At 41.3% G+C, this 10,495-nt stretch overlaps 1 protein-coding gene across 1 annotated transcript; it reads right to left on the bottom strand.

Annotated features, from left to right (window-relative positions):
* Nucleotides 1-1,145: 1,145 nt before the first annotated feature.
* Nucleotides 1,146-4,947, bottom strand: SRSF1 (serine and arginine rich splicing factor 1). Its single transcript, XM_045985123.1, has 4 exons — nt 4,623-4,947; nt 4,031-4,215; nt 3,476-3,648; nt 1,146-3,276 (listed from the first exon to the last, which is right to left on the bottom strand). Exons 1-4 carry the CDS (start codon nt 4,814-4,816, stop codon nt 3,082-3,084), a joined length of 747 nt encoding a protein of 248 aa, XP_045841079.1. The 5' UTR covers nt 4,817-4,947; the 3' UTR covers nt 1,146-3,081.
* Between the last annotated feature and the right edge of the window lie 5,548 nt (nt 4,948-10,495).

Here is a 10,495-nt window from a genome sequence, read left to right as displayed (position 1 = left end):
CATTAACCTTCCCAAAATTAGTTGTTTAAAAATATACTCTATACACGAAATAGTTTAAATAGTAAAAATCGTTCCACTTCTTGAACATTGTATTTTGAATTCCTGCACAGAAACTAGTAACTTCCTCAATCTAAACCAAGTTATTTACAAGTGCAATCCTAGTTCCTGCACTTCCTCCTTACATTCCACAAGGCTCATCTAAATGTTTTGGGTGGGTGTCCTTATGCAAATCCATTGGGGCCACTTCTATTACCAAGATTATGTCTAGCCTTTCCTAGGTTTCGAATTATGTCACCTGCATAGTGGTCTTAAATTCAGCTTCCAACTCTTATTAGCATCCAAGGCAAATGTTAATATTTAGTTATTTCTTTTAGGTGCAGAAAAAAGTGGTTTGATGGTTTTGACTAGCTATGAGGAAATCAAAAGAAAAAGATTAGGGATTTTAAGTAAAAATCTCCTCCCCCAACTCATTAAAAATTTAGCACCAAGGGGCTATCAAATAAAAAGATACAAGAACGAGCAGACTAAGATATAAATCACTGCTTTGCTATGTTCTGGATACAGAATATTACAGTTGAGAAGGGTTTGCAAGGCACAACTATAAAGCAAGCCCAGCTTCTCATGAACAATAAATAAGCAGTTAAAATTCTTGTGTATTACATTTCAGAAAAAAATGTAATTTGTGTTAAGAGTTCTAATCTGCACCGAATTTAACATTTAATACTTACCAATTTTTGAGAAAAGCTTGAAAATCTCAAAGGCTATCTCCAAGTTAACATTAACTAGTCACTACCTGATTCTGCACAAATCACTACCTGATTCTGCACAAAGCCTATGTTGTCTAGATGATCACCAAAAAATAAACATCTATAAATTTAATCATTTTTATCAAAGTATGGGAAGATTATCTTTCAGAAACTAGATCACCCATTTAACATACTATATACACAATTGCCTTATTCTTACCTTATCTCCCCCAGAAGACTTTTATAATTAACAATAAGATGCCTAATTCTATTTATTAGAAATAATCTTTCAAGAACCTTTAATTTACTAACATGTAACAGAATCTTATCAAAGTATTAACTGATCAACTAATCACCCAGTTAAAATTTTACATGAAGAGGAAAAAGGACAACCATGCATAGTTTTTTAAAAAATGTTTATTTTTTTCAAAGAAAAACGGCAATAGCCAATTGGAAACCTACTTATTCTTCAACTCCAATTTTGTTCTTTAAATTTAGAAGTGACTTACTGATTTACTATTTAAACAAACCCCCCTTTTCCCCTTTAAATGTTTACCATCTACTCGTGCTGAATCCTTCCAAGGAGATTGCTCCAGCGTATTATCTCCAGGTCCTCGCTTTGCTCCTTTTACCAAAAAATGCAAAACACAATTCCATCGTGCATCTTAAGGGCTCCAATCGTCAAAAATAGGAAAAAAAAAAATCTTTGGAATAGCCAATTAAGTTGAATAAAAAAAAAAAATATCCACACGAATGCGGTTTGGTTGGGGCAGGAATCCACTCCTATGTTCCTGGTAATCTGATCCCGCTCCATGAATCCTTGTAATTCATCCTCCCTATCCTATCCACATTATGATTTGAATCCAATGATCCAGCTCCAAGGATTGGGATCCAGTGAGCCCTCTCCAATCCAAACCTTTATAACCAGCAAAACCAAAAAAGAGGAGGCAAAATGTTAGATACTGTAATCAAAAAAGGTTTCTGGGGAATGATGAGTTATGTCTGTCATCAGTTTAACAGATGTACATCAATAACTATCAAATTCCCCAAAACAAGTTTCTGAATGGTGTTCAGATAAATTTTAGAAACTTAATCATCATAGAGACTAATTGGAAGAAGCATTTTATATTTACAGTTCAACTGATAATGCCAACACTTGTTACTGTACAGCGTATTACAGGTTTTGTGGTTGCAAAAAGTTATGTAGTTGAAAAGTTTACTGGTATTGCTACCCACCCTAAGTCTAAACTAAACCTAATGCTCCCATCTGCAATTTAATTTGTAAATTAAAGTGTTTTAAACATGAGTCAATTATGAATATTAGTTTAAAAGGGGATGGTGAGACTTAAAAGTATTCCCAACTAGATTATCTACACCAATACATTGGAATTCTATTTTGCTTTCATTTTGTCTTAAAAAAATGAAATAGCAACGCTCTATCAGTCACACAGAGGACATGCAGATTTAGCAGTATTGATATTATACTCTATCTGGTTGGAATTAAAGACACCCTGTACCCACATGTACACCAACAGCAGGTCACACATTAACAGTTGTAACTAAGCACTGTGACAAATTAGCCAGTTCTTCCCACATTAGTCCCTATTAAAACAAAAAAGGGGGAAGGGAGCAAAATAAACTGTTACAAAATGGGCAATATAATTTTGCCACAATTGCCAAGGTTTAAAGAGCAAAGCAATTGTAGCTAAAGATAACTGCATAAGATGTTTGCAAGTGTTTTAAGGTAGATGTATATATATATATATATATAATCACTTTCAACCCTTGCCTTTTAGTATAAGGTCAATACTGCCAATTTCATCTGTGACAATAGCACTTGGAGTCATACCATTGCCTCCATTATTGATCTGATCCTCCTCAATCCTCCTTTTGACAATCCTAAAATGATTGAAATGTGCTCCACAATCCTTAATCCAAAGCATTCTTAATCCATCTCTTCAGATATGTCTACAGAAAGACACATGAAAAGCAAGATAAACATAAGAACTTCCCCAGGTAAGATAACCACAAACACCCCCAACATCCCAGTTCACACAAACCAGAGCAGAATAGACATTTACACAATATCACAGTCTGAAGAGCATGGAGAGTTAACTAAATTTAAACAATCCTGTCTATGACATCACTTAAAATACAATTTATCAGACATGAGGGGAATGTAGATGTTAGGAGCAAGGGGATATTACACAAGAATGCAATTCAACACTTTAGCCCATTCTGAACAAAACAGTTTGAATTAAAAAATGAAAAGATTGTACTGAGTAAAGGAAAACTGTATACAACATGGGTTCTACAAAAAGTGTCACCAATCATCTTATGTACGAGAGCGAGATCTGCTATGACGGGGAGAATAGCGTGGTGATCCTCTGCTTCTCCTTGGGGAGTAACTGCGACTCCTGCTGTTGCTTCTGCTACGGCTTCTGCTACGACTACGGCTTCGAGAGCGTGATCTTCCATAACTTGGACTTCTGGGCCCATCAACTTTAACCCGGATGTAGGCAGTTTCTCCCTATTGAATAGACAGAACTTTCGATTGAAAGATCTAAGCTTTCACCTGTCTTCAGGCATGCTGAACGAATACAATGTAACTAAAACCAGGAATCTGGTACTTTACTTGGACACCCTTGCCTGAATCTTACCTTCAAATTCCACTGTTAAGACCACTGTATCCAATTCTGGCCAAAGAAAAGAGTAAATGTAAAACCTACCTCATGAGATCTAAACTTAGTGTTATCCAGTTTTCGAACTGCATAGGTCATATCTTCTTTCCGTACAAACTCCACGACACCAGTGCCATCTCGGTAAACATCAGCATAACATACATCACCTGCTTCACGCATGTGATCCTTTAAATCCTGCCAGCTTCCACTTGGAGGCAGTCCTAAAAAAGTATTTTTTCAATACCAATCACCCTACATTTCACATTAAACATAAATTTACACTAGAACAAGGACTACTTTAAAATAAATGATTAGTTCACGGTCCTAGGTAAAGAGCAGTTCATTAAAATCCTGGAATCCGAAGTCCAAAATTATCTGCCAAAATCTTCATATTCTAGGTATCCAACCTAATGGTAAATTAAGTAAGTAGTATACTGGTGTTATCTCCACTACGGTAATCTTCGTTTACTAAATTCACCCAAGAAACTTAAGTAATTTACGACGTACCACAAAAACTTGAATTGGTCAAAACTGGTCACTCAAGGAGAAACTTAAAAGTGGTTCCTGTCCCTTCTCAACACCCCTCACGAACAGTAAACTCACCGGAGACAACCACTCTGTTTTCAGAACGCCTGGACGGGGGGCCATAGCGGCCTCGGGGAGCCCCGCCACCTCCACCCCCGCCGCCGCCTCGGCCTGTACCACGGCCGCTTCGAGGAAACTCCACCCGCAGACGGTATCCATCGTAATCATAGCCGTCGCGACCATACACCGCGTCTTCCGCGTCTCTGCGTGATCACAGAAAGCAAGAGGTTTAAGAATAAGGCCCGGGAGGGGCAGCTAACTCAGTCAGGAACTAGCGGCCCCCGCACATGCGCACCCAGCGTGGAAGAGCCCACATGCGCTGCATAATAGGAATGGCCCCTCCCCCACCCAGAAGCACGCCAGGCTCCCGACCACTACACCAGCCCTCGGCGCCTCAGTTTCCCGCTCCGAGACGGAGAATCCGCTCTGGGGACGTCCGTGGGCCCAGCCACCAGAAAAAACACCGCGACTCGGCTCCTTACTCGGTTCCTGCATGGGCGATATCGTCTTACCCCCAACCTAAGAGCTCACCGCCCCATTCTCTGAATCGAGGCCTTCCCCAACTACTCCAACTTATTGCCTCAAGGCGGCAAGCCCCGGGCCGCCTCACCGAGGGTCCTCGAACTCAACGAAGGCGAAGGGCGGTCCTCCGCGGCGATTCTTGAGATCGATGTCGCGGATAGCACCGTATTTGTAGAACACGTCCTCAATGTCCTTGGTTCGGATATCTGGAGGTAAGTTACCCACGTAGATGCGGCAATCGTTGTTCCCTGCCGGGCCACGAATCACACCACCTCCCGACATGGCGGCGACGAAAAGCGCGGACTCGAGCACAGGCCTTCCCACCAAGCCTAGCGCACGGCAGAGCGAGCCCGCAGCGACACCACGTCTCCCGCGGCCCCTCCAAAATGGCGCCTTTATCAGCTCGGCGCACGGATATGGGGGGAGGGAGGAAGAGAAGCGGGAGGAAGCAGCTATTCGATCTCAGTACGCACGCGCAAGAGCGTAACGGGTGCCGCGAAAGGTACGCTCACGCATGCGCGACGTCACCCTCCGCGCGAAGGGAGAAAAAAGTTCCTCGCGTTCCCGATTGGCAGAGTGGTTCGCAAGTGAATTGACTAGCCTTTTGGTAAAAAGTAAACACAGATTCCTCCTTAAAGGGGTTACTAATCCCTGACGAGCCTTAAAAGATAGTTTTTCCGGGAATGAATCTCTTTTTAAAACAAGTCCGCGCCTTGAATGCATTGGGTGAAACCTAGCCTTGAGTCTTGTCCCACAATGCTCTGCGATGTTAACGGCCTTTGGCGGGAAAGCCTGCTGGGGGCGGAGCTAAGAGGGGGAGGGACTTGGCGGTTGCTCCGGAAACGCGAACATCCTCGGAGAATGGGGCTGGTTTAGAAGCTCTGATGCTTGGGATTCAGTCCCGCGGCGAGACGTGACTTTGTCTTCCTGCCCTTTCTCCTCCGCACAGGCGGCGGTTTGCTTAGACAAGTGTCTAATTTAGAGCAACCCAGCTTAGATTACTTAGTAAATACTCTACGCTAAGTACCGTTCTACTGTAGGTTCAAAACGTAACTTTGTGTAGCTCACTTGCGCACACCTTGTTCTAGTGGCAGTGGTTCGAACACTGAGAAGTCAACCAGGACTCAGACCTCAGCCTCTCTTTAATCGCCTACGGGTGAGGCCTAGCGCAGAGGAGAGGTCCGGTGAAGGTTTGAAGAGTGAATTGTGCCTGTTGCCTATCCAAACCTTTCAAAGATAAGAAAAAGCGTGTGTGTGTGTTTGCAGAATCCTGAAGTTCGTTCCTCTTTCTGAACTCACCCCCGAACCTCTCAGGTAGTATATAGAAAAATGTATATAGAGCAAAATGGATGTGTGAGAACTGTGACCCTCGGAGACCACAGTTACTGCTCAGGACTCATCCCACTTGCATGCTGGCCCAGGGAGATAAGAACTTGTTACATTTTTTTTCCCAGAGACATCTGAAATCTGGATTTTTACGTGAAATGTTGGGATTTTTAAATATTAGTAATGAGTTCCATTTTTAAGAAAACCCTGCAGTCGTATATATGCTAAGACATCTGCACCCTGAGTTTAAGGGGAATTTTTTTCATACTATGTATTTGCAGTAGGCCCCAAGGATGTGAGTCATTGATACCCTAAAACATTATTAAAACTGGAGTGAGGGGGCACCTGGGTGGCTCAGTGAGTTTTTAAGCCTCTGCCTTGGGCTCAGGTCATGATCTCAGGGTCCTGGGATGGAGCCCTGCATTGGGCTCTCTGCTCGGCGGGGAGCCTGCTTCCTCCTCTCTCTCTCTTTCTCTCTCTCTCTCTGCCTACTTGTGATCTCTTTCTCTGTCAAAAAAAAGAAAAAAAGTCTTTAAAACTGGACTAAAAACTCAGGGGAAATGAGAAGATAAGGAGAGGAATTAAGATGAAGTCATGGGTAAGGCTACTATACAAAATGCCTGCAGTAATTGCCTGGCCAGTTACTAAAGGCGGACTACAAATTTAACTCCAGTCATCCCAGAAGTCATGGTAAAGAAGGGAAAACAAATATATTCAAAATCCCAAGTGCTGGGGTGCCTGGGTGGCTCAGTCGGTTGAGTGTCTGCCTTATGCCTGGGTCATGATCTCAGGGTCCTGGGATTGAGCCCCATGTCTGGTTCCCTGGTTAGCGGGGAGTCTGCTGCTTCCTCTGCATCCCCACCCCCCTCATTCTTTATCCTCTCAAATAAATAAAATTTTAAAATTTTAAGTGCCTTTGAGATTAAAAAATAAGTAGGTTGTTTAGGAGGCCATGTTTTCTTAGTTCTAAAAGTTGATTGCATTTTACAGATGTCTCTGATTGATCCCATAATAGCAAATTCAATTTGATTCTGAACAGATTCATAGAAGATCTTTGGTAGTCCTTGAACTCTCTGTGATGGGTTCCAAAATATGCATATATGTACATGTACGTTTTCTTTCTTTGTTTTTCTTTTTTAAAAGATTTTATTTATTTATTTGACAGATCACAATTAGGCAGAGAGGCAGGCAGAGAGAGAGAGGAGGAAGCAGGCTCCCTGCTGAGCAGAGAGTCTGATGTGGGGCTTGATCCCAGGATATTGGTTTTTTTTTTTGTTTGTTTGTTGTTTTTTTTTTAGATTTTATTTATTTATTTGGCAGAGAGAGAGATCACAAGTAGGCAGAGAGGCAGGCAGAGAGAGAGGAGGAAGCAGGCTCCCCGCGGAGCAGAGAGCCCGATGTGGGGCTCGATCACAGGACTCTGAGATCATGACCTGAGTTGAAGGCAGAGACTTTAACCCACTGAGCCACCCAGGCGCCCCAGGATATTGGGATGTTGACCTGAGCCGAAGGCAGAGGCTTTAACCCACTGAGCCACCCAGGCGCCCCGTACATGTACGTTTTCTGCAAAGAGGATTTGAATTTTTTTTTTTTTTTAAAGATTTTGTTTATTTGACAGAGAGAGATCACAAGTAGGCAGAGAGGCAGGCAGAGAGAGAGGGGGAAGCAGACTCCCTGCTGAGAAGAGAGCCCCGGGGCTTGATCCCAGGACTCTGGGATCCTGACCTGAGCTGAAGGCAGAGGCTTTAACCCACTGAGCCACCCAGGTGCCCCGAGGATCTGAAATTTTAATCAGATTCTTAAAGGGGTCAGTAGATTCCCAAAGGGAAGAGAACAACTTTTAGAGGGAAGGACAGATTGTTTATCTTTTAGAGCACCCTTCATTGATTATCCTTCAATGATATTTTTGAAACTGAGGTTTTAATAAAAAAAAAACAACTAATAATTTTCAAAATGAGAAGCTGACCAAAAAAGACACTATTTCAACAAATTTATTCAGTTTCTAGCATTGTCCTATTCAGTTAGTAGCAGAAAAGATAGGAGTTTTTTAAAAAATTGTGTGTATATCATGTATTGATTCTTTCAATAGTTACCCAGTGAGCACACTTATTTTATCCATCCACTCTGAGTTATTTAGGCTCATATGTTGATTAATGTTAAGTTAATGATAACTGAAGTGATTTAAACATAGGTGCTTTTAATTTCAAGGTATTTTTGTTGCAGAAATATAAGAAAATTTTGAATTTGCTTTGATTTATTCTTGTCCAATTTTGTGCAATCACTTCTGATGTTCAGTTCAGAGGAATACAAGTAGAATTTAATATGGAGTGAATAGGACATTCTTGTTCCTCTATTGACTTACTGTATTTGAATGTAACCAAATTATAAATTCTGGGGTCCATAATGAGGGCAGAATATAGCAGGAAAAATATGAATGGCGGTTTACCAAGCTCTCCCAGGATGACATTAGTTTGGTGATTATTAAAGTTAAGGGTGTGATTTTTTTTTTTTTTTAAAGATTCATTTATTTCGGAGATAAGAGCATGAGTGTGGGGGTGAGGGGCAGAGGGAGGAGAGAAAGAATCTCAAGCAGAATCCCCCCTGAGCACACAGAGCCCACCGCAGGGCTTGATCTCAGGACCCTGAAGTCATGACCTGAACTTAAACCAAGAGTCAGAAGCATAAGGGGACTGAGCCACCCAGGTGCCCCAAGGGTGTGATCTTGATATTAGTATCGCAGAGTTAATTAACTATTTTGGTCTACAAGAGTGCAAAACAAGAAAGCAAGCTGGATGGTGGGGAGTGGGGGGAACACATTCATTTTGGGTAACCAGGATGCTCAGATTGTACACACCAAGATAACTGTTTTAGCAGGTGTGAAAAACAAAATCAGGCAGTTGCTTAGTAAATGAGGCAAATTGTTTTGAAAGAGCTCATTCAGGCAGTGGTGAGACCTGAAAAAATGATCCCCACCCCGCTCAGAGTATACCTCTTTTAAAACAGGAAAATTCATAACCCCCTGGATTTTGTGTGTCTGTTCCTTGGATAATGGTGCTGGGTAAAGACTAGCAATTCTCTCTTTTTTTTTTTTTTTTTTTTAAGTAGTCTCGACATCCAGCAAGGAGTTCAACACAGGGCCTGAACTTAGGACCCTGAGATCAAGACCTGAGATGAAATCAAGAGTCAGGCGCTCAATCCAATGAGCCCTGGCAATTCTCTTTCTGTAGACTGATCTTCACAGAAAACTTTGTTTAAATAGCATACTAGGCATTGACTGGACGAGATTACATCCTCATTTTAATTAGGGGTTCAGAGTGTTTGTCACCTCAGTTACACATTCACTGGCAGTTTTAGGGCTGGTTCCCACAGCCAGCTAATTTACGAAGTATACATTTTACTAGCTTAATCCTCAGAAGTTGCCTTATTTTCAGCACTGTTGTTGCTGTTTATAAAAAGTTACTTCCTAAAAAAACTTGAAATGCTTTTGACTCAGTCTAGTAAATATATACTAGTGTCAGCACTGTATTTTACCCTAGAAATATTTACTTGAGGGAAAAAAAGGGTTGAAGTCACACAACCCAATGTTTTCCATTATTTGCCAAACACTTAAATTCCCTACGCCCGTGGTGATAGTTACACAACTCTGTAAATATACTAAAAATCACTGAATTGTACACAAAGAGGCTGAATTGTATAGTATGTAAATTATCACTCAATAAAATTGTTTTTTTTAAACGACTGGGAAAAATTATTTACAAAATCAGCAATATCACTCTCCAGTACCATTTCTCTAAAGGCATTCTTGGGGATATGGAGTATTGTAGATTAATTTGCCCTGAAATATGGCCTTCCAAATCTGGAGATTCTGTTTTCCTTATTCAAATGTCAATCCCTACTGTCTTTCTTGGGGATAACTGTTATTTTTACTGGGTAAAGAGTCTCAAAGAAGGGGTGCCTGGGTGGCTCAGTGGGTTAAAGCCTCTGCCTTCAGCTCAGGTCATGATCCCAGTGTCCTGGGATCGAGCCCCGCATCAGGCTCTCTGCTTGGCAGGGAGCCTGCTTCCTCCTCTCTCTCTCTCTCTGCCTGCCTCTCTCCCTACTTGTGATCTCTATCTGTCAAGTAAATAAATAAAATCTTTAAAAAAAAAAAAAAAAAAGAGTCTCAAAGATTAGGAGTACTTGAGTCTACTGGGTGCAGGAGTTCACCCAGGAGCAGTTGATTTGCATGACTCTGTTCTGTTGTTCTACTTATTTTAGTGCTAAATATTCTCTGAAAAAGGAAGAAACTGTATATATCTTTTTTATTTCATTTACATTTGTCTTCTGTCTAGCAAACTATATTGAGGGACAGATTTCTGCTGTAACTTCTTTATTACCAGTAAAATCTCTGTTAAAAATGAATATTATTGACAATTTACTGACTGCTTTTTGAAAGAGGTGGGCCGTTAGATGAGCAGAATGTTGTTTCTATGGAAACCTCATCCTGTTGCTACCAGTGGATAGACACAATGGGTACAAGGATTGCTTTCATTCCGCAGTATAAAAATGATGGCCACTTTACAGGCCCAAATAAGTCCTCTAATAATATAGTCGTGGTACTCTTATTTGAGGACTGGCTTCCCTTATTCTTTGACT

Source organism: Meles meles, chromosome 18 (genome assembly GCF_922984935.1).
Source record: "Meles meles chromosome 18, mMelMel3.1 paternal haplotype, whole genome shotgun sequence".
Taxonomy (NCBI): domain Eukaryota; kingdom Metazoa; phylum Chordata; class Mammalia; order Carnivora; family Mustelidae; genus Meles; species Meles meles.
Note: the sequence above shows the minus strand (reverse complement) of the source record. Positions and strands in the feature narration are given on the sequence as shown.

Coding starts and splice junctions, on each gene's coding strand:
- SRSF1 (XM_045985123.1), bottom strand. CDS start 4,816: ATGTCGGGAGGTGGTGTGATTCGTGGCCCGGCAGGGAACAACGATTGC. Junction 3,649..4,030: donor AAACAGAGTGGTTGTCTCCG/GTGAGTTTACTG, acceptor ATACTTTTTTAG/GACTGCCTCCAAGTGGAAGC. Junction 3,277..3,475: donor CTAAGTTTAGATCTCATGAG/GTAGGTTTTACA, acceptor TCTATTCAATAG/GGAGAAACTGCCTACATCCG.